The sequence below is a fragment of the Dromiciops gliroides genome, chromosome 4, assembly GCF_019393635.1.
Source record: "Dromiciops gliroides isolate mDroGli1 chromosome 4, mDroGli1.pri, whole genome shotgun sequence".
Classification (NCBI taxonomy): Eukaryota; Metazoa; Chordata; class Mammalia; order Microbiotheria; family Microbiotheriidae; genus Dromiciops; species Dromiciops gliroides.
This window is the reverse complement of record NC_057864.1, coordinates 152,619,094-152,642,755: the sequence shown is the minus strand read 5'-3', so window position 1 is coordinate 152,642,755 and position 23,662 is coordinate 152,619,094. Positions and strand designations below refer to the sequence as shown.

The following is a 23,662-nucleotide window of genomic DNA, read 5'->3' as shown; positions in this document are numbered from 1 at the left end:
GAGTACCTGAGTTCAAATCCGGCCTCAGACACTTAATACTTACTGGCTGTGTGACCCTGGGCAAGTCACTTAACCCCAATTGCCTCACACACACACACAAAAATATTCCTAGCACTTAGCACAATACATTGAACACAGTAAACACTGAATGTTTGTTGACTGAGTAGTTCAAAATAAATCTTCCTACTAGCCTAATTCCCCCCAATTATATGATCTAAGGCTCCCACTTAGAAAAAAAGTTCTACCCATCAACTCATCCTGGTGCTTGAAATCAACATATTAGAACTATTTCAGCATTGGTATCTATTAAAAATTTAAATCCTTTCCTGAGAGGTGGTAATTTAGTATTTACACCATCATACAAATGATTCATCCCTTAGCTGAAAGATTTTCAATTTAATTGGTGTAGGAGAAGGAAAGAGGAATGGCTTTAGGTTACAATGAAAGAAGAGGGAAGGCTTTGAAAGGGAAATTGGAGTGAAGACAGACCTTGTCTGTTTCACAATTTTTTCCCCTAAAACTGACTCCCTCAGCATGCCGAGCAAGAATGTGTTTGGATGGGGGCAGCTAGGTGGCGCAGTGGATAAAGCACTGGCCCTGGATTCAGGAGGACCTAAGTTCAAATCCGGCCTCATAGACTTGACACTAGCTGTGTGACCCTGGGCAAGTCACTTAACCCTCATTGCCCTGCAAAAAAAGAGAAAAAAAAAAGAATGTGTTTGGAGCTGGGGATTTGGGGTCCTGAACCAAATGTTGGGAACTGAACCAAATGTTGGGAACAAGAATGACCAACCCTGATCGTGCCATAGACAATCTGAGCTAGTGCTGTTCTGACATAGACCACAGTGTGGCAGTACAGGATAGGGAAGAGGTTGCTAGCATTACAATGTAGATGCCACACTATAGTAAGTGAAGTCAGCCTTAACAGACTTGAATCAAGACTGAACAGATTCAAGTGTCTTTCTTCCCCAGACTGAACTGACTACATACCTACACCTCCTGGTCTCCTTAGTGTTGCCTGAAGGCCTTTTCCATCAGTATTTTCTGTAAGCCTGTAACCCCAGATACTGAAGAAATCCTGACTGCCTCCCTCCCTCCGCCTTCTCCCATGGTCTTTCTGTACATACGATGCCAATAACTCTCAATTTGTCTCCGCCCTCTCAGTTTAAAGATCTCCAGAGGGAGGAAACTGAAATCAGTGGTACTCATGAAGTTGTTGGGTTCTCTGAAAATGACAGTTCTATAAGTTTCCCAATCTCCATTTCCTTAAGTTAGGACCTGACTGGACAAGTCTCTCACATCTACAGAATACAGGGAATAAAGTGACATGTCCCCAAAAATCTGGGCCACTTTGTAGGGCATGGGCCAGAGGGTATAGGAGCCAACTGATCTGAGATTCCTCTCCCCTACAAACAGCCATATACATGCCACCAGGAAAAATTCTGCTCTACCCAAAGGAGCTTGGGGAGGAGGCTGCCACAGTTTTCACGTCTTCTCTAGACCATTAGGGTACCCTTGGGCAAATTACTTCTCTCTTCCAGGACTAGGTTTCCCAATAAGAAAAGATGACTCCTTTCAGTGTCTGGGAGAAAGAACGGGTTGCTGTTTCAGAGGGGTTTGCCAGAATGAGCTGAGCAAGACAGAGGAAACCAAAATCCTTTTGTAGACTCATTTTCCAGCCTTGTCCTTGAGACTTCTGTAACCCACTCTGTCCTTTGTGGTTGGAGAGAGAATAGCACATGAAAAATCTAGAAGCAGAGTGTGGCTTGGAGCCTTCTTCCTCTCTGTTTCTAGGTTTCTCGGCCAGAGGAGAGCATGGTGACTGGTTTCAGTGATTTTCCATCCCTTGTACACCCTGGTAGAGGGTACAGCTGAAATTTCTCCAGAGAAACAGAAAGAGGGCACTGAATAGAGAAGGGAGGAGTCAGGTTGGTGCTGTCACATTCACTGTGATTAAGGAGAGTGACCAAGGTGACTATGAAATACTGGAGCAAGTCCAGGTATTGAAAGTACCTCCCTCTAACCAGGCTAAGCAGAGTCCAATCTCCCTTGCTGCAACCTACCCAGGGTTGGTCAGGTCTCAGCCCTCTGCTGAACTGAGAAGGCTGCAATAAGCTTATGACTTAATTCACATAATCTTTTTTTATTCTTTTCTTTCACTCATTTGCTTCCACCTCTATTTATTGAGAACTGGCTATTTATTTTGTGCATATTGTGTGTAAAGAAGCATTATACTTGGTGCTAAGGGATACATAAAGATAAATAAAACATGGTCCTTTTAAGGCATTTTTATCTTCTGTAACTTAGCTCTGTTACCTTATGCTCACGCAAAAGTAGGCAGATAGAGAGCAACATGGTACAGTGGAAAAAGCATTCTTTCTGAAGTCACAAGATCTGGGTTCAAATTCTGCCTGTGATACTTACCATCTCTGTGACCTTGAGTATATTACCTAACCTCCCTTGGGTACATCATCTAACTGAGCAGCCTCAGTTTCCTCATATGTAAAACAAGGAGGTTAGAGATGGCTTCTGAAGTCTGTTCCAGCACTACATCAATGCTCTATAAGGTACAATGTGTGTATTTGCAAAGTGAAAAGGAATGGAACCCTCTTCCCCTGGATAACCCTTCCTAGAGGAGACACAAGAATGGAGCTTAGAGGGCAATGAATGGGGAGCAAAGCATGCACATCTCAAAGCCAGTGAGAAAAACCATCTTTAATAGTGTAGAGGCATAAGATCCCAAAGAACAGGAACCAGCTAGCATCTAATGGCACTTGGTTGTGGTAGTCATTTAATTAAAGAACAACTGTGAATTTGAGGGAAATTAGTTTTGGGTTAAAATGAAAAGGTTTCAGGAAATGAGGAAATTCAATTAACATGAGACCTTTTTAAAGCCAGGGCACACATTCTTGTCTTGGCTGAGTTTGGGGGAGATGGACTTGGTAGAAAAAAATAAATAAAGATGTATGTCGTCATTTTAGCTATTTCTCAACTTATCTCTTGCTCCTGGTACCATTTTGTACTGGGCCAAGTAATTATTTCCTCCTACTTGTGTTCCAGGCCTCTACTTTTCCCTCTTGAAAATAGGGGAGGGGCAGCTAGGTGGCACAGTGGATAAAGTACCAGCCCTGGATTCAGGAGGACCTGAGTTCAAATTCGACCTCAGACACTTGACACTTACTAGCTGTGTGACCCTGGGCAAGTCACTTAATCCTCATTGCCTCGAAAAAAAAGGGGGGGGGACAAGAGTAGCTAAAAATGTTTCCCACTGTCCCAGATGATGATGATCATAAAACAGAAGAAGAGGATACCACTCAAATGGGAATGTTCATTCAGGTCATAAGGGAGAGCTGAGAGTCAAGGCCAGGACCACTCACCGGTTGGTGTGAGAGTTGCAGTGCATGAACCAGCTTCGGTTATTGTCCACATACATGGCCCAGGCCTTGTCATCTTTGCCCAGCATCATATCTTTCACCACATTAACTCTGGCTACACCAAAAGCTGGATCTGGATGGTTGTCATATCGGTCCACGTGGAGTTCCCAGTAATGGACTCCCTTGGAAAAAGCTGCCGTGCCCAGCACTACCCGGTCATCATAACTGCTACATGTGGCTGTCTGGTTGTCATTTGACAGGACGATGTCCCGGTGGCCAGAGTTGGGATCGAATGTGAACCAGGCCACTGTAGCAGAAGGAGACAAGGGATAGAGAGTCAAAGGGAAGGAACTTAAGATGCATAGAGGCAGTTGGTGATCCAGTGGATAGAATGCTGGGCCTAGGATCAGGAAGGCATGAGTTCAGATCTAGCCTCAGACACTTACTGGCTGCATGACCTCAGGCAAGACATGTAACCTCTGTTTGCCTTAGTTTCCTCAACTGGGAAATGATGTTAATAAGAACACTCACCCCTACAGAGTTGTTTCGAGGATCAAATGAGATAATAATTATAAAAAGGGCTTAGTACAGTGCCAGGCACAAAGTAGGTACTATCCTTATTCCTTTCCCAGGCTGATAGAAAAAGGGTTCCACACAGCTACCAAAGTGATTTTTCCAAAAATATTGATCTGATCATGCCACTCCCCTACTCAATAAACCTCAAATGACTCCTATTATGTCTAGGATCAAATATAAACTCTATTCATCATTCCCCACCTGCTCCCAACCTACTTTTCCAGCCCCTTGCACATTACTCCCTATCCCATACTCTACAGTTCAGCCATACTGTCTTATCATGCTACAAACTTGACTCTCCATCTCCTATCTCTATACCCTTGCACTGGCTGACCCCCTCTACCTGGAAGGTATTTCTTCCTCATCTTTGTCTTCTAGAATTCCTAGTTTCCTTCAGGGCTCAATTCAAGTCTCTACCTTCTGCATGATTTTTCTTTACCTGCCCCCTGCCCACAACTGCTAGTACTTCTGCCTGCCCCATCACCTTGTATTTACTTATTTATTTTGCACATACCTATATGTGTATGTATGTGCATGTTGTTTTCTATAGCTAGACTGCAAACTCCTTGAATGCAAGAGCCTAGTACAGTCTCTGGCACATACTAGTAATAAATGAATGTAGGGTGATTGAGTAATTAATTAGAAGAGAAGTTGGCCTCAGTTTTTAAGGGAGTTAGACTAGATAGCTTCTAAGGCCCTTCCCAACTCTAAAGTGCTATGAGTCTATAAGTTTCATTTAATTTTATTTGGAAATTCAGGGACCAGGGCTGACTATTCTTCAGTTTAATTCAATTCAATCCCTGAAATAACTTATTAGGTATCTACTATAGAACAGGTAGGCAGCTAGGTAGCAGAATGAATAGAGTGTCAGGCCTGGAGTCAAGAAGACTCATCTTCCCAAGTTCAAATCTAGCCTCAGACACTTACTAGCTGTGTGATCCTGGGCAAGTCACTTAACCCTGCTTGTCTCAATTTCCTCATCTGTGAAATGAGCTGGAGAAGGAAATGGCAGACCACTCCAGTATCTTTGCCAAGAAAACCCCATAAGGGGTCATCAAGAGTCGGACACAACTGAAAACAACTGAACAACAACAAGATGAGACAGGTACTGTGCTAAGCACTTAGGAGTATGAGACAAAATGAAAAGATGTCCTAGGGGAAATAGCACAGAGAGAGAAAAATAAATATAAAATATGTACAAAATAAACAGAATATAGTTGGGGGTAAGGGTAGGGGTGGGGTTGGGGTGGGGGAAGCACTGGGGGAACCAGGAAAGGTCTCTTATAGGATATGGCCCTTTGAGCTGAACCATGAAGGCAGGTAGGGGTTCCAAGAGGTAGAGAGAGAGACAGAGACAGAGAGAACAATACAGGCCAGAGGGTATATAGCTTGTACATAGACATGGTAAATGGAAACTGAGGTTCAGAGAGATGAAAAGACTTCAACAAGGTCTCACAAATAATTATTTGGCAGAGTCCGGATTGCCGACTCTCAGTTTATGGGACTAGGCAGCTTGCTAGTTATCAGAGGAGCTGGATTGTGGGCACATAATAAAAGCTAACATTTATATAGTACCTTAGTGTTTGCAAAGTGCTTTATAAATATTTTCTCCTTTTATCCTCCCAACAATCCTGGGATATAAATACTATGATTGTCTTCATTTAACAGATTGGGGAAACTGAGGCAATCAGAGGTTAAACAACTTGCCCAGGGTCACACAGCTACTAGATGTCTGAGGCTGGATTTGAACTCAGTTATTTCATTTATTTACTTATTTGTTTGTTTGTTTATTTATTTATTCACTTATTCATTTACTTATTTATTTATTCATTCATTCATTCATTCACTTATTTATTTATTTATTGATTTATTGATTGATTTTTGGCAGGGCAATGAGGGTTAAGTGACTTGCCCTGGGTCACATGGCTAGTAAGTATCAAGTGTCTGAGGTCAGATTTTTTTTTTTTTTGGTGAGGCAATTGGGGTTAAGTTACTTGCCCAGGGTCACACAGCTAGTAAGTGTCAAGTGTCTGAGGTCGGATTTGAACTCAGGCACTCCTCAATCCAGGGCCGGTGCTTTAACCACTGCCCCTGTACCACCTAGCTGCCCCTGAACTCAGTTATTCTTGACTCCAGGCCCAGTGCTCTATCTACTATGCTGCCTAGATGACTCAACTTGCAATCTTCCCTTAAAATTGTGACTATAAATTCACCACTTGAGTACTTTATTTATTTATTTGAGTAGCTTTAGGTTGCTGAGGTCCACTGCTGTGAGGTGTGAGGTGCGTCATAGACTTTAAATCTACAAGGGAATTTACTCCAATCTTCCTCATTTTATCGATGAGGAAACAGACACAGAGAGGTTCCTTAGCTTGCCCACCTTCACATAGTGAGAAACAGGACCTGTCCCCTAGGGTAAGGGAGGCTAGTGAACATATTTAGAATTGTCTAGCAGTTTTGTAAGCTGGCATATGTTAAATATGCATCTATCAGGCAGATCTACTACTATCACCAACACATTCTGGCTGTGTGACCACAGCAAGACATTTAACTCCTGAGTACCTGCAGGCAGCTCTCTGGAGTCTATTGCTATCTGCTGCAGAGAAAGTACCAAAGTTATGCAGTGGTTGTTATTTTTTAAAAATTACTCACCGGTTTCCCCCTTTATTGCTGCTGCTTCTTAGGCTCTTATGCTCCTCTGGGAGTACATGCACCTGGGTTACAATCTGGAGCTCCTAGTTCTTTATGAACAATAAGCAGCGAATGGGCAGTAGGGAGTAGGGCACTGTGGGGCAAGGAAGGGACAGCAGCTGGGGAAGTGGGGAAGCTGTGGCCTCGATTTAGCAGAGGCAAAATATCCATGGATTTTAATTCTTTATCCCTGGTATTGTTCCCATCTATTGGCGTGGAAAATCAAGATCTGATTATCTATAAATATACTCACACAACCTAAAAACCAGATGGGTGTTTAGGCTAAATAAAGCCAGCTGTCACATCTGAGCACTTTTCACTTTGTTTTTTGATGAATGTGTTAGTGTGGGGAGAAAGGGATAAAGCCCTAGAGATTGAAACCCATTCAACCTTAGAATATCAAATGCCATTCAGGGGTCATCACATGCAGCAAGCAGTAGCAGCAACAACAATCCTACTGCCCAGGCTGCTCCATCCCTAGCCCATCAACATGACTTGGACATAAAGGGAAGAGAGGGTTTCTTCTCCACCTTCTAGGACTGCTGGATGGTCAGTCTGTTTCATGCAGGTGATTAAAGAATAGCTGTTCTAGTTGCTCTATGGTGTCAGGTCTGGATGTGGGAGAGGATCTTTCTATGAGTTCTTAGGAAGGTATCTTGTTATCTTACATCAGAGCGAGAAACATAATAACAATGTTCTGTTTTCTAAGCTGCTGATGCTTCTCTTACAGTGTGTGTTGCTGCTCTCTGGCTGTCCCACCCTCGGGATGAAATGTCGTGCAAGTCTGCATCCTTAGGAAAACAAATATTCCATAGGAAAACAGGGACATGTGTGGGCACATCTGTCACCTTTTGAGGAAAAATGTAAACAAGACTCACCATCGGATGTCTGGAGAACAACAGTTTTGCTGTAAGGCCCAACTCCAGAGGAATTGAAAGCCTTGACTCTTGCATTGTATGTACTGTTGAAATGAAGGCCATCAATGGTGCAGAGGGTCTCCTTGCCAACATAGACTTCCTAAATGAGAGCCAAGACCATTAAGCTGTTGTTGTTTTTCCCCATTTGTGAATCTCAATTAGGAAATGGCACAAAAGCAATAAGTAGATAATAATTCAGCAACTTAAGACTTTCCTTGGGGGTGGGGAATAGGAGTAGATCTAATAATAGCTAATTACCCTTTCAACTACAAGCCTTATAATCCCATGACTTTCATAGATCTCAGTAGCTATGGTTGGAGTAAGAATGGTAGCAATCAATGATCTCTTACCGCCCTGTGTCACCTCAAACCAGAGGATCAGTCTGACATTAAAGCTGGTCATCAATTCAGAATACTTAGTAACATTAGGTTGACTGACCTACATTGACTTTATAACCCCTTTTGGCTAATAGTATCTGTTATATAATTTAATTCAATTAAACCCAACAGTAATTTATTAATTACCCACCATGTACCAGGCACTATGCTAGGCATTGGGAAAAGAATAGAAAATTAGTAAAAGGTTCTGCCCCTTACATATGTGGATATTTTGGTAACTGAAAGGGGCAGAAAAAGAATACTGTTTTGGTAAGAAAAACTGAAAAAAAAATCAGCTTGAAGAAGAAAATAGCCTTTCAAATAAAATGTTGAGAGGAGACTCGGATGCTCCTGAGGAGCTGAGAGAGAATTGTCCCTCTGATAAATGTACTGTAAGGAAGAACTATTTGGAGGCAGATCATTGACTGAGGTAACTAGATTCAGACCACTACAATCTATTAGCTTGTTTGTATATTACTATTTTCAGTGTTTTGAAAGATGTAGTTGACAAATTTTAAATCAAATAACTGGGGAATATGAGAGAGTCATATAAGCACTTTTGGGGTTATAACAGAGAAAAGTACAATTTTTGATTTTCACATCATAAACTGCAAATTGATCACTTTTTATGAGTACTGATTTGAGAGATTAGAAGCTAGGAAATAGAAGGAGCTGAATAAAGGAGAAAGATGATCAGGTAAAGCTAGAAGTAGGAAAGAAAGAATCAGAGACAGAAGATGCAGAAGGCTACAAGAAGAGCTGCTTATAGAAGACAGAATACAGGAGTCGATCTAGGATAATAGGAAGGATCTGCAGCTATTTTGCTGGAAACTGTGCTGATTAGGAGACACTGCTTTGCTGAGAATTGATTGGTTGAAGAAATGCAGCATTATCCTCTAGTGCCATCCATAGCCTGAGAAAAGGGACCTTTCTCAAATGTTTGCCTGTCTTGCCCTTTACTTTCCAAACTCACTTGTTTAAGACAAAGAAACAGAATGGGAAAGGCAGGTTTTGCATCTTCTTTGAAAAGAGCTATAACTTTGTTGAGAGATGATTGAATAAAACAGAATTCCCTGCTATTTGAAGAGCTGGTTGGGGTAATGGTGCATGGCCCTATTACTATCTACAGCTTGAGAGGGAGAAACTCAACAGACCCAACCTCAGAGAGATTGACAGTTCTCCAATTTAAGGCAATTGCTTGCCACTAAAAGAGCATAATGCTTTTTCAGCATCCTGCTAAGGTTGGCTACTACAGGTTGGAACTTATTGCTGCTTTAAAATTTAAAGAGGGGGGCAGCTAGGTGGTGCAGTGGATAGAGCACTGGCCCTGGATTCAGGAGGACCTGAGTTCAAATCCGGCCTCAGACACTTAGCACTTACTAGCTGTGTGACCCTGGGCAAGTCACTTAACCCCAACTGCCTCACCAAAAAAAAAAAAAAAAAGTAAAATCTAAAGAACATTTGAGAAGCAATTTTGTCCAGCAAGAAAACTGTGAGGGCAAGAAGGAGAGCAGATAGTAGAGAAGTAGTTTTGTCCAGTAGGTGACTAGTGGCACAGGTTACTCTCCAAAGAGACCAAGGACAGGTAGACATCTTGAGTTATGAAGTGCCCTAGGTACCTGGGTTTCCCCAGTCATGTGCCTCCTTGCTAGGCTTCTGTGTTATTCCATGGCTTGAAATGATACAGTATCACCAAAAGAATACTCAAGTTCAAAAACCAAGCCTTTGTTTCAGGAAGAAGCCTGAGTTCATTAAGAACACTGTGCAATTGCCCAAAGGCAATCCAGTTTAAACTCATCCTCCTCCTGGTCAATTCTGGGGCTAGTTCATTGTCCATATGCATTACTTATCCAGATATATGCACTGGTAGACCAGATCTATGACTTATACACCTAAATGCATATAATAGTATGGACAATCATTCATCTACTTGTTTTTTCCTGTTTGAATTGGTGGGTCAACCCTTTTAACTGAACAGAGATCTCAGTAGGAGATTCTGCAATATCTCAGAGCTTAATGTAATCAGCATAGTGTCATATGAAAACACAAGAATCTGGAGGACCTCATCACCTGTACGAAATCCCTCTTTAATTTGGTCTCTTATTCAGACTTCCTCCATGGCAATGGCAATGATATTTGTTGAGTATACATTTCCTGGTTTTATGCTTCTTTTGCTTTAATTATCTGGGAGTTATTCAACAAAGATACCTGCTATTCTTTCTTTCTTGGAATCTAATAGATTTTTAATCTATGCATGGTAGTTACCTTGTTGAAGGAGAGCCTTTAAAGTGACGTTTTACTTTATAGTATAACAATTGGGGGGGCAGGGCAATGAAGGTTAAGTGACTTTCCCAGGGTCACACAGCTAGTAAGTGTCAAGTGTATGAGGCTGGATTTGAACTCAGGTCCTCCTGAATCCAGGGCCAGTGCTTTATCCACTGCGCCACCTAGCTGCCCCTGTATAACAATTTTTTGTTTGTTTGTTTGTTTGGGTTTTTTTGCAGGGCAATGGGGGTTAAGTGACTTGCCCAGGGTCAGACAGCTAGTAAGTGTCAAGTGTCTGAGGCCAGATTTGAACTCAGGTACTCCTGAATCCAGGGCCAGTGTTTTATTCACTGCACCACCTAGCCACCCCCCCGTATAACAATTTTTAATAGTCAGCCAACAATAAGCATAATGGGATCATATATTCTTTGCACATTTCGGTCCAGTCATTATGTGACTTAAAAGATAGTTTAAAGTAGTATACAATTTGTGAAAATATGACTGTTCCTTTCTCGAGCCTTCATCAAAGATGCTCTCAGTGCATGTGTTTATTATTCTTATAAAAGCTTATTTAAGCTGTGTGACCCTGGGCAAGTCACTTAACCCCAATTGCCTCACCAAAAAAAGCTTATTTAAAAAACTGTGGGAATAGAAACATAGATTTATGGAATGGTAGTTATTGATACTTTCTTGGTCACTTTTCTGGAGGTAATAATAAAGTATGTTTTTTTCTATAAGTGGTTAGTATCTTTCCTCTTTTCAGATAGCCTAAGAATTAATCTCTCAATGTCCTCTAAATCATGTTGCTTCTAGCACAGCTCTCCTCTGTGTATATTTGATCTAGTTTAACTGTTTTTCCTTTCCTTTCTAGTGACTTTTTTTTTTTTTAGTGAGGCAATTGGGGTTAAGTGACTTGCCCAGGGTCACACAGCTAGTAAGTGTTAAGTGTCTGAGGCCAGATCTGAACTCAGGTCTGAGGCCAGATTTGAACTCAGGTCCTCCTGACTCCAGGGCCGGTGCTCTATCCACTGTGCCACCTAGCTGCCCCCTTTCTAGTGACTTCTTGCACAGCACACTAGTGACTGTGATATTCTGCTTCAAGTGTGAAGACATCTGCCACTTGTGGAGAAAAGAGTTTGTTATAGAAATCCCTACCTCCAACCAGAACTCAAGCTCCCATCCATGTGACTGTGACTCTGCATTCTGATTGGTGAGCATTTACCTTATCTTGTTTATTCTCAGGCCTACCACTACACTCATCAGAATATCTATGCCATATCCTCCACCCCTAATTCTCAGTCCCACCTTCCAACTCTATCTGTGAGAACAGTAACCAAATGAACACCATTATTCCTGGAAAGGATATGTCAATCATTTGATTTATAGTTTCTATCTTCCTTTTTCTGACTTCCTGGTCCAAAACATTCCTCCCTGGCCACCACTCTCCTCTATGTGTTGTTTTCTCCTATTAAAATGTAAACTCCAGGGAAAGGACTTGTTTGCTTGTATTCCCAGTGTTTTACACAATGTCTATCATATAGTAAGCATTTAAATCTGTTTTCATTCATTCATTCATTCATATTGATATATATTTTCCATTTTTCCTTTTCTCTCTCCCTCCTCTCTTCTTCTCCCTCCCTCCCTTTCTCTTTCTCTGTTTCTCTCTGTCTCTCTCTTTCTACTAGAACAGATGAGCTCACCCGAAACTGCCCACCATCTCCATCATCCAGCTCCAGGATATAGCCCTCCACAGGGCTATGGATAAAAGGTGGCATCCTCCAAGCAAGGGTGACACTGTTATTTCGAGTACAGCACTTCTCCAACTGCAGTAAGGGGACGGGTGGCACTGCGGCAGGAACTGAGCACAGGTTAGTGTAACCCTATCCTTCCCCATCTGACATCCAAAGGAGGCATCATAGAATCTGTCCCTTCCCCCCCCCCCCCAACCAAATGATAACTCCAACCACTATAAGTCATGGCCACAGAAAACCTACTTGGGTTTTGAATCTTTCCTTGACAGTCTCCAAGTTAGCACCCTGAAGGAATTTGTCAGGAATCCCAAACATATGTATACACCTTTGACTAGGCCCTTCATATCAGAACTTGAAGGGTTTTTAAGGTTTATCTGTACCAACATTCATATTTCACAGATGAAGAAACTGAGGACCAGAAAGATTAAATTACTGCCCTAAAGTCAAACAAGAATTAAGTGGCAAAATTGGAACTAGAACCCAAGTCTTCTAACACATAGCCCAGGTCTTTCCAGTATGCCCTTCAGAAAGATATTAATTTGAAAACATTCAAAATAGCCTTTAAGCAGACGCTTGGTCATAGGGATGATGAACTAGCAGTGATACCTAGGAATTCTTGTGGCCAAGGCAAATTTAGTCAGGATCAATGGTGATAGATCATGGTTAGGGGACTAATTTCTAGCCATCACTTATCCTGGGGCTGCCCTAGAGCTGTGCTCTCCCTCTCCTCCATCTGAAACACATTTTCCACCCCCAGCATAGGACCTGCTGAACCCTTACCCAGAGTCCCTGAAGCTCTCCTCCAAAGGATGATCATGGTCTGAGGGCTGTGGGAAGCTGCAGTGCTCCTTTTTCGGGGAGGAGTTTTTATCAGGTCCCTAGAGTACCCTTCCTCCATGGAGGAGGTAGAAAGTGGTCTAAAGAATCATACTCTTGCCTGCCACTTACCCCTAGTCTGCCTAGTGTTGTGTTGCCCTTGTGCCATCAGCTCATTTCAGGGATCAGCATCATCTTTCCAGGAGATGCTGTCTCTGCTCACTCCTTTTCTCAGGACCAACCAGCCTCAGGCTTGACTCTTAAGTATCAGAGTACTTTAGAATCAGGGATGGGATCCCCTCCAGTAAAATTGGGGGTGTATTTTGATTCCCCCCCAATTCAGCTAAATTTTTTTTCAAAGAAAACACACAGGTTCTAAAACATTAGAGCTACTTCATTGGAAAATTGGTTGATTGAAACAATTTTAGTTCAGATTCAGGTTTTTTAGTTTGGGGTTCATGGTTCGGTTTGCTTAAAATTGGTTGGAATACAGTTTAGACATGAGTACAGGGCCAAGTAGAGATAGTCTGATACCTCTAGTCCCTCATTTAAAAACTGAATAAAATCTTCATTTTGCATTTATTTCTTTGTCCTATAGTTATTTTTCTGCTTTTTTTCTTTTTAAAAAATCAATTTCTCATTGACATTTCCCCTCTCTTTTTGGAAGACAGTGGTTGGAACAATCATTACAGGACCTCTTGCCTTCACCAAGTCTTTTGGTAAGGTTGAAATAGACCCTCTTCTTTATAATACCATTCCCAGGGTCCCATGGATGAAAAAGGATGTTGAGTTTTTGTTGGAGCTCTCTCACCAGCAATCTGAGCCAAGGCTCTGTAGAAGTGGGCAATATTGCTCCAAGTAGCTTCATTTATATTGGGACAGCAGCATTTCCAAACTGTGTCTCCAGATGAGCATAAAAGTTCTTTCAGCACCAAACTATGAAACTGAGCATAAACCTGAGATTAGCTTCATGGGAAGGTGAGGGTATTTCTTCAGAGTTTCTCTTTCTTTAAAATGGATATAAGTGAATGCCTTCAAGGCAAAAATCTCAAGCATCTCATGTTCCATAGAGATAATTCAACCCTTTAGTGCTTTAGTTGCTGCCTGAAGTTCCTTATTCATTCTTCCAAACACACAATTGGATTAACATGCAGATTGGTCTGAGTAGGAGTGGTCCTTCTCCTCTCCCCCATTACATGATTCCCTTGAAGCTTCTAGCGGCCTTTCTCTGAAGACCAAAGCCAGGGGAGAACTCCACTAGGGACTTCTGTTGTATTCCTTTCTCCAACAGAACTATTTCCATGAATTCTCTGGGCAGCTCTAGTAAGGCATCCTATTGAATTGAGATTAAGTTTTCTTTGCTTATTAATTCAAAGTCAGCAAGGTACTCTGTCTCTCTCCTTAGAAATAGTCTTTTGTCCTGATCAAATCCAACTGTATATCCCTAGCCCCCAACTCTACTTTTTTTTTTTAAAGGAGACCTTGGACCTAAGAGAACAAGGGGTGGTCACTACTCTTGTCCCAGATATCATCTACAATGCTGCTACAGAACAAACGTTCATCAAAAGAAACATTGAACACATGCCGAACCAAAGCTCACCCCTACATTTCATCTGAATGAAGTCCAGCTGATGGATAGCCTGCAGCAAAGGCTCACTGTCCAGGGTCAAGTCAAACTCTGCAGACACCTTAGGCTCCAAAGCTCCTTTGACCCACTGCTCTTGAGACACCTGGACACGCTTGATCAGAGCATCTGAAATCTTAAAGAGACCAAGAGACCATTAGGTTTGGGCTAGGAATCTTCAAAGGAAAGAATAAATGGAAAGTTGAGAGGACATTTATTTTCAGCCTTCAGGGCTCAAGGACAGGAAATCATTAAATGATTTGTTTGAGCACCTAGATACTTCAGAGGGAGAGAGAGAGAGAGAGAGACAGAGACAGAGAGAGAGACAGAGAGACAGAGAGACAGAGACAGAAAGAGAGAAACTTAGCTAGAGGCAGAGACTTCACTTTTGTTTCTGACTACCTCACTTTATGAATCTCATGGGAAAATAGGGCAGCCAGGTGGCACAGTGGAGAGAATGCTGTACTTTGAGCCAGCAAGACTGAGTTAAAATCCTATCTCAGATATTTACTAGTGGTGTGACCTTGGGCAAATCAGTTAAACAAATCTTCAACAGTTTCTTCATCTGTAAAATTGAGATAATAATAGCATCTACCTCACAGAGTTGTTGTGAGGATCAAATAAGATAACATGTAAAGCTTATTGCAAACCCTAAAGTATTATGTAAATGCTAACTAGCATTATTTTGTAAGAATTTTATTTTGAAAATGGAATCACATTTGATTCCATTGAAAGATGACATTTGGCATTTAAAGGAACCCTGCAGTGAATCCTTCTGTGAAATTTTTTTTTCCTTTTCTTTGTGAGGCAGTTAGGGTTAAGTGACTTGCCCAGGGTCACACAGCTAGTAAGTGTTAAGTGTCTGAGGTCAGATTTGAACTCAAGTCCTCCTGACTCCAGGGCTGGGGTTCTATCCACTGTGCCACCTAGCTGCCCCACTGAAATTTTTTTAAAAATCTGTTTTATAGCGAGGATAATCCTTATTTCAATTTTTTTTATTAGTTTAGCATTTTACAGAGTGGAGAACAACCATGTTTTGTCAGGTAGATTCTTTTTTGGGGGGGGGGAAATGAGGGTTAAGTGACTTGTCCAGTGTCACACAGCTAGTGCCAAGTGTCTGAGGTCAAATTTGAACTCAGGTCCTCCTGAATCCAGGGCTGGTGCTTTATCCACTGCACCACCTAGCTGCCCCTGTCAAGTAGATTCTTTTTTTTTTTTTAAACTTTTTTTTTTTTTGTGGGGCAATGGGGGTTAAGTGACTTGCCCAGGGTCACACAGCTAGTAAGTGTCAAGCGTCCGAGGCCAGATTTGAACTCAGGTACTCCTGAATCCAGGGCCGATGCTTTATCCACTGCGCCACCTTGCTGCCCCTCAAGTAGATTCTTAAGAGCAAAAGAAAATAAACACTGAGTTGCTGAAAATTGCTTATATATCATTTTACTTAGTTTGTTTTTTCAAGGCTATTTCATACTCTCTCCTCTCAGTCCCATTAGCATCATGTTCACAGGATTACCCACTTTATAGTTCAGCCATCTCCCATCTCTGTTCCTTTGTATAGGCTGTATTCCTTCACTCCTAGCCCTTAGGAATTACTAATTCTTTTAAATGTCACCTCATTCATTACCTCTTACATGAGGTCTTTCCTGATGTCCCCTAGCTGCTAGTGCTACCCTCCCAAAAGTTAGCTTTTGTTTATTTTGTGTACATGATGAATATACATATTCATATGCGTACATATATGATTTTCTTCATTTTCTTGAGGACTTTTGTTTTTATCTTTGTTTCTTTAATTCTTAGTTCAGTAGATGGCATGTAGTAGATAATTAATAAATGTTTGTTGATTGATGCCAGAGAAGGTTTTAGTTCAAATTCCAAGGGAAGAACATCTCTTCAGTACAGTGTTCCTCAGTCTCAGTGGAAAGGCCTTTTTTTTGACATTCTACTCTATTGTGAAAAAAATAATACTACTTTTCTACAATCAGAACCACTATTCATTAATTCATCCTCCCAATATGAGGCCAAGGAAGAAGATCATCATGAAATGGGAGGCAGAGCACTAAAAGAGAGCTTTATCTAAAAACTGCCTGTTCATATCTTTTTGCTATTTATCAATTGGGGAATAACTTGTACTCATAGATTTTACAAAATTCTTTATATATTTGAGATATGAGATCTTTATCTGAGAAAATGTCTATAAAATCCGCCCCCCCAATTTTCTGTTTTCCTTCTGCTATTGGCTACATTTGTTTTATTTGTAAAAAAAAACCAAACCACCCTTTAAATTTAATGTAACTGAAATTATCCATTTTACATCTCTCTGCTCTCTATCAAAAAAGAGTGAATTGTGACTTAGTTTTTTAAAAATTATGTACTTAACAATTACTAATGAATATGAACATTTCAGGATACAAAGAACAAAAAAAAGCTTTTTATGTGAAATTATGTACTTCATAAATATAGTTGGTTTTTAAAAGTATGTATTAAATTTAAGTTGGTAGTAATAAACTTGTCCTGTTTGTTTCTGTCAATAAATCAATAAACAGGAACTTATTAACTTCCTACTGTGTACCAAGTACTGTATCCTTCTGGAAAGTCTTGTTTTCTTTTGTTAATCTGTGTGCTTTAACATATTTTATGCATGTCTTTCTCTTTCTCTCTTTTTTTTTTTACATACCTATTGCCATCCACTAACTTACCTTCCCACTTCTCCATAGAAGCCCTTCCTTGGTAATAAATATAGCCAAGAAAAGCAATTAAACCCACTGGCCACATCTCAAAATGTCTTGTTCTATAGCCCTAATCCATCATCTCTGCTACAAAATGGGTGGCTCTTTACTTAAGGCCACGATAAGATTCCAGGAATATTTGGTTCCTGAGAACATGGACAAGTCATTAGTAGCTCTTGGTAAGTTTCAGTTGTCTCTGAAGAGTCCTTAGGGAATAATCAAGGTAATTCATCATTCCCTCTATAGAAAAAGGGTTATACTACATCTACATCACTGTTGTATTCCAGAAATTGTACAACTCTGAACTGGTCTGCTATGCTAGAGATTAAATTCTAAGTAAGGCTGAATTACCCCAGAGGACAACTGGAAATTTGTTCTGTCCTGTGGGAACTTGCACTTTTGAATGTGAGAAATAACAGCATTGACTTGTCATCAGTGGACACTGTTAAGCGGCCTGACATCCCTGGACTATGCCCAACTTGCTTTACAGAGGTCACTTTATCCTGATCCTTGGCTTTTCTATAGGGGATTAGGCAGAAAAGTAGAAGTATGGTTTCCCAAACACAAAAATGTAGAATCATACAACATCAGAGCTGTGAGGAAACTTAAAAATCATTTAACCCAAATACCTCCCATTTCACAGATAAGAAAACTGAGGCCTAGAGAGGTTGAATGACTTGCTTAGACTCACTAGTTACCAGAAAAACCAAAATAAGCTCATTTGACTTCTGGCCAGTGTTCTTTCAAGTGTTATGAAGGGGGAGAAGGGAAGCATTTATATAGCACTTACTATGTGCCAGACACTATGTTAAGCACTTTACAAATATCTTATTTGACCCTCACAACAATCCATAAGGTAGATGCTGTGATTAGGCACATTTTACAGTTGAGGGAACTGAGGCAAATAGAAGCTAAGTGACTTACCCAGGGTCATATAGCTATTAAGTGTCTAAGGCTGGATTTGAATTCGGATTTTCCTGACTCCAGGACAAGTCCTCTATCTAGTGCACCAACTAGCTACCTCTAGAATATTATGATACAATATTCTTCTAATAGCAAGTAAAAGGGAATCAATAGAATGTCAAAGCCATGGGAAAGGGTTTTATTTTTAATTATAAAGTGTGAGTCAGGGTAGTGCTGGTAGAAAAGAGAGGAAAAAACACCCTCCTTCCCCCAGCAAAGTTCATGAAGACACTTACCTGCAAAAACCCAGAGGGGTCATTTTCTTTGATCACCTCTAGGCAGTATTCCATTAGGCCTGTTGACTGGCGTAACTTTAATGTACAATGGTTGATCTGGTCCCAAACCACCTGTAAAGAGAAGAAGAGTTCATATTGGGGTATCATCATGGCTTTCTTCTTTTTGAAGAGAATTAAACAAAAGGCTGGGGGCAGCCAGGTGGCAAAGTGAAGGTGACTTTGAATGTGGCCTCAGACACGTGCTAGCTATATGACCCTGGGGAAGTCACTTAACCCTGTTTGCCTCAGTTTTCCTCATCTGGAGAAGGAAATACCAAACCACTCCAGTATCATTGCCAATAAAATCTCAAATAGGGTCACAAAGAGGCAGATATGACTGAAACAACTGAACAACGACAAAAACATAGAGCTGCAATAGGGATGATAATAGTAGTAACTTTTTTTTTTAAGTGAGACAATTGGGGTTAAGTGACTTGCCCAGGGTCACACAGCTTGTAAGTGTTAAATGTCTGAGGCCAGATTTGAACTCAGGTACTTCTGAATCCAGGGCTGGTGTTCTATCCACTACACCACCTAGCTGCCCCTAACTTTTTTTTTTTTAAAGCCTATAGCACCCGGTATTCCCAGGCGGTCTCCCATCCAAGTACTAACCAGGCCTGACCCTGTGAGATCGCGCATGTTCAGGGTGGTATGGCCATAGACGATAATAATAGTAACTTTAAAAAAATAGTTGGGGAGAGCTGCCTGGCAGTCCTTTCTCTTTGTACCTGAATTCTGCATGCAATCTGTGTTGGGAAACAATGTTGAACTTTTCCCCAATGATCTTGGATTAGGCACCCAATATACCTTCCTGAACACTGAACATAGAAAAAGCAGAATTGAGATGGTCCTAAGCAGTAATGATTGACTCCCTATGTGATTAATGGGTAGTTGAATGGACTTTAGTTTCTTCACACATGCATAGAGTTACAATAGGCTTATAAAGCTCTAAAAGACCTTAGAAATTATTTACTCTATTTTTCTCCAACTAATTTAGTCACAGGACCCTTTTGGTCTTGAAATATATTGGCAAAACCCAATACCCCAAAGATAAAGAGAAGTGGGAAATTTGTAATCAAAGTAGAAAAATAAAGTTGATTTTTATATTGAAAAAATTCTGGAAATAATGATATTTTGATATAAATATAACTTGTGTTTAATATTTTAGGATAAATATATGATTCACATTTATACTTTGTCATGTGATTCCATCAATATTACAGGCAACATTAGGGTTATGGAATACAGTATGGGAAATGCTGACCTAGCCCAACCCCTTCATTTTGTGGATTAGCAAACTAAAGTCCAGAAATATTTCCCATGTGACCAAGGTCACATGGAAAAACCAGATGTAGAATTCAGATCTACATCTGGCCAAGCAGGACAAAGTTGAATTTATAAGAAAAATACTTTGTCACAACAGTCCCATACTTCAGGGTGACTTGTGTCTTTGCATATGTCTTTCAAGATTCTTCTAGTATCTTTTTCCTCTTTCGATAAAACTTTATTCTGTAATATTGCATACTGTGTGGATATGAATGGGGAGTCAGTTGCAGTCTCACGTATGTATATTATTCCATGTTTCCTAGGGGGATCCTAGGAGACAACAAAATGAGAAAATCCCCAATGTGTCCCTGACTCCTTTGTGTTCTAAGTGAGTCTCTGCCACAAATATTATACACATTAAAAGCAGACCCAGCTCAAGTTGTCAAAGAGCTTGTATTAAATAGTCAAGATGAGAGACTTCTATGTAATTAATGGAAGTATAGGTAAATGTAGTAACTTCAAGAAAGAGTTGGGATTATGTGTGTATTTATACACTGCAGTGGGGCAGGTGAGTTTGACAAATACTCAAAAGGTTCCTAGATGACATAAGCCTGAAGCATGTGGGCTGGAAAAGGGGAGAGATGTGCTTCTGGTACACCTTTATGAATGTTTCTGTAGAAAGGGCAAGTGGCTGATGTGATATTTTATGATTTGCTAAGAACATTAAAATGGAGAAGGAATTGGTAAACCACTCCAGCATCTTTGCCAAGAAAAGCCCAAATGGGGTCACAAAGAGTCAGAAACAACTGAAATGACTGGACAACAACAAAAAACATTAAAACTCTATTGCCTGGAGACTATGAATGGGTACTAAAAGACAGCTTACTTCTAGATGACAGTTCCCAAGGAAACAAGCCCCCAGTCACTCACCTTCAATTTGTGTTCCCGCTCTTTAGTGACCTTGGTGAGTAATTTGGCTTTTTGCCGAGTTAAAGCATCAACAAGGGCATCACACTGAGCAACCAGGCAGGCCTCATAGTCTAGCCCATTTTCCTGGAGGAAATCAAGGTTTATCAAGAAGAGAGGTTAAAATGAAATGCTGTTACTATACGGTTTTATCTCTTTCAATTCCCTCATCTAAGTGGATTCTCAATGTCATATTTCTTTGTGTTTCCTTCCCATCCTCCTTTTTAACCTGTGGCCTGAAACACTTCATGATGACCTACTTCAGCTTGTTAAGAGGGTTAGTCTTCAGTGAATCTCTAACAACTCAATGGCTCCACAGTTTATTCCTTTTTGAAAGCCTGACAAACTAATGCTTAACAGGAATCACGATCTATTTAAACATGACTATAAATATGCTGGAGGAAGCTGTGATGTGGTAGAAAGAGCAATGAACTCAGAGTCAGACAACCAGCCACTTACTAGCCCCTTGATCTTGAATAAATCCCTTATGGGCTATGTGACCTCTCTAAGGAAAGTGCTTCATATAGCTATAAAAATATGAGATAGATTACATTATGCATGTGATATATAATAGAACATATTAAAGTATCCTTTAAATGTGAATTATCATTAATGTGCTTTTTGTTTATTTGGACCCTTAATATCATGAGCATAGGAAACTCTGGCATGGAAACTGCTTCCATGGTTGTAGGGTGGTGGCTGCTTTAAATTATAGTCTAAGAGTTTCCTTGTGTGCTGAGAGATTAAGTGACTTGCACATGGTCATACAGTCAATATGTATCAGAGGCAGGGATTGGTCTCAGGTGTGCCTGAGCCCTAGGCTGGACCTCTATCCATCCTGTCACGTGGCTTCTCATTGTGTATATGCTTTGTTCAGAATACATGCATACACATATATAAACATGAAGCATGGCACAGGGAAAAGAATACTGCCTCTGAAGTCAGAGGACTTGGGTTCAAATCTTGCCTCTGATGCTTATTACCCATAAGACTTGGGCAAGTTTCTCTCTCAGGTTCTTAGTTTTTTCATCATAAAATGAGAGGGCTGGACTAGATGGTCTTTAAAATACCTTCCAATTCGCTCTTGCTCTCGGGCTTGCTCTTGTGTGTGCTCTCATTCTGTCTGTATGTGTTCATGTATATGTATGTGTGTATAATCGTATTGTAAAGGGGTGGTAATTACTGAGTCAGTCACCTCACTTCACTTATCCCTGATTGTCAGTGAGAACACATCTTGATATAGATAGAGTAGCTACCCTCTGGGGACATAGCCTTACGGCATGAGTAAGGGCTGAGAAATGAGCTCCAGAACATGTGCCACACTATCATATACAACATATTTGCCACTAAAGTCCTCTCTGACCATTTCTGTTGGGATGAAGATGTTTTTGAGTTGTCAGATAGTAGAGTGTAAACATGGGCAGGCCTTTTTCAAGTTGGAAAGGCTTTAAATCAATCAGAATCAATCATTGGATCACTCATTCAAGAAACAGCATTTCAACTAGGTGTGACAGGAAGCCTGTTTGGATTTATTGAGAGACTTCCTTATATTCTGTGGGGTTTATGTAAAACCATCAAGCTAATTTGGAATCAAGGAGTTGAGTGTCTAGCACTTTAGTATTAGAAACCTTCAGCCAAGCCCTAGAAAAGGAATAACCTGAGGGGGAGGAGAGTGCTTCATCCTCGGTCTTGGTCTCCCACCCACTCCCCACCTTGGTTAGAGGAGAACCTTGGGAAATTCAGAACAGAGAATATTTGAACTTTTCATTAGTATCTGAGCCATGTTCCTGGAACAGCTAATGCCAGTGTCTATATCAGAATTCAAGAACAGACTGGACTCAAGGAGAAAGGGCAAATTCAAAGCTCTACTAAAAGCCCAGAAGAAAGTTATATTATGCCATACTTTTATCCTGATGTTTCATTTTTTTGAGGGGGAGGGCAATGAGGGTTAAGTGACTTGCCCAGGGTCACACAGCTAGTGTTAAGTGTCTGAGGCCAGATGTGAACTCAGGTACTCCTGAATCCAGGGCTGGTGCTTTATCTACTTCACCACCTAGCTGCCCCATATACTGGTGTTTCAAAGAGAACATCATGAGGACTCCACAAAAGGGAGAAAAGGACTTCCAGAACCTGTGCATTACTCCCTTTATGTCCTAAGCTCAAGTACACCTTCCCCTGGATTCTGTATGTACTTGTGGTCTAGGTTTGTAGACTTTCAGGAAGGGGAGTGTTTTGTGCCAACTAAAAGTATTGTAGTAAATATCCATTTCTAAAAGCTAATCAAGTTTGTGTAACTCATATTGTGATGAAGTAATGAGATTTAGCAGATACTCAAAGACCCACCTGGAGATTAATCTAGACTGATTGAATCAAGTGAGAGTGATTAACTGCTAATTAGCCTACTTCAAGTTAATTGGATTGTAATCACACCTTGAGAACACCTTCAGAACCAATGGATTTGGATGACACCAACCAATCAGCTTGAAGCACTGTGTAAGGCCCGCCTCTGTTCCAGACCTATAAAATGCTTCCACAATCAGTTTGCTGGAGAGAGTTCATGATTGAAGCAGGCTTGTGGCAGAGGACTTGAGGAAGAACCATACCAGGCTGGAACTCTAGGCTAAATAGGCTTTTTTCTTAACTTTCTGAACTCCATGGGGATATCTGTATGCTTTAATAAATCTTTAATGCCCAAGAGCTGGTGCTAAAGCTTCTAATATTAAGGCGACCACAATTTAGATTTTAAACATCACAATATCAACTGATAATCAGGTGAAACACATTGGTGGGGGCACATAAGCAATGATATTAGAACAACCCTTCACCATCCCCACCCCAGCTTCAGGGTTAACTCTAGAGCAGGGGTCAGTAAACTATAGCCAGAATGCCAAACCTGGGGGGCAGCTAGGTGGTGCAGTGGCTAAAGCACCAGCCCCTGGATTCAGGAGCACCTGAGTTCAAATCTGGCCTCAGACACTTGACACTAACTAGCTGTGTGACCCTGGGCAAGTCACTTAACCCTCATTGGCCCACAACAAACAAACAAACAAAAATCCAGAATGCCAAACCTGGCCA

At 40.9% G+C, this 23,662-nt stretch overlaps 1 protein-coding gene across 2 annotated transcripts in view; it reads right to left on the bottom strand.

The window, feature by feature from the left end:
- TRIM67 (tripartite motif containing 67) overlaps window positions 1-23,662 on the bottom strand; it is a 79,773-nt gene that overhangs the window by 18,812 nt on the left and 37,299 nt on the right. Inside the window, exons 3-8 of one of the 2 annotated variants that reach the window (XM_043962462.1) lie at window positions 20,552-20,674; window positions 18,317-18,427; window positions 14,368-14,527; window positions 11,901-12,046; window positions 7,520-7,658; window positions 3,378-3,681 (exon numbers count right to left, since the gene is read on the bottom strand). In XM_043962462.1, coding sequence (XP_043818397.1) covers window positions 3,378-3,681; window positions 7,520-7,658; window positions 11,901-12,046; window positions 14,368-14,527; window positions 18,317-18,427; window positions 20,552-20,674 — 983 coding nt within the window. The remainder of the gene's footprint in view (window positions 1-3,377; window positions 3,682-7,519; window positions 7,659-11,900; window positions 12,047-14,367; window positions 14,528-18,316; window positions 18,428-20,551; window positions 20,675-23,662) is intronic. The other variant, XM_043962464.1, reaches the window with a different exon arrangement.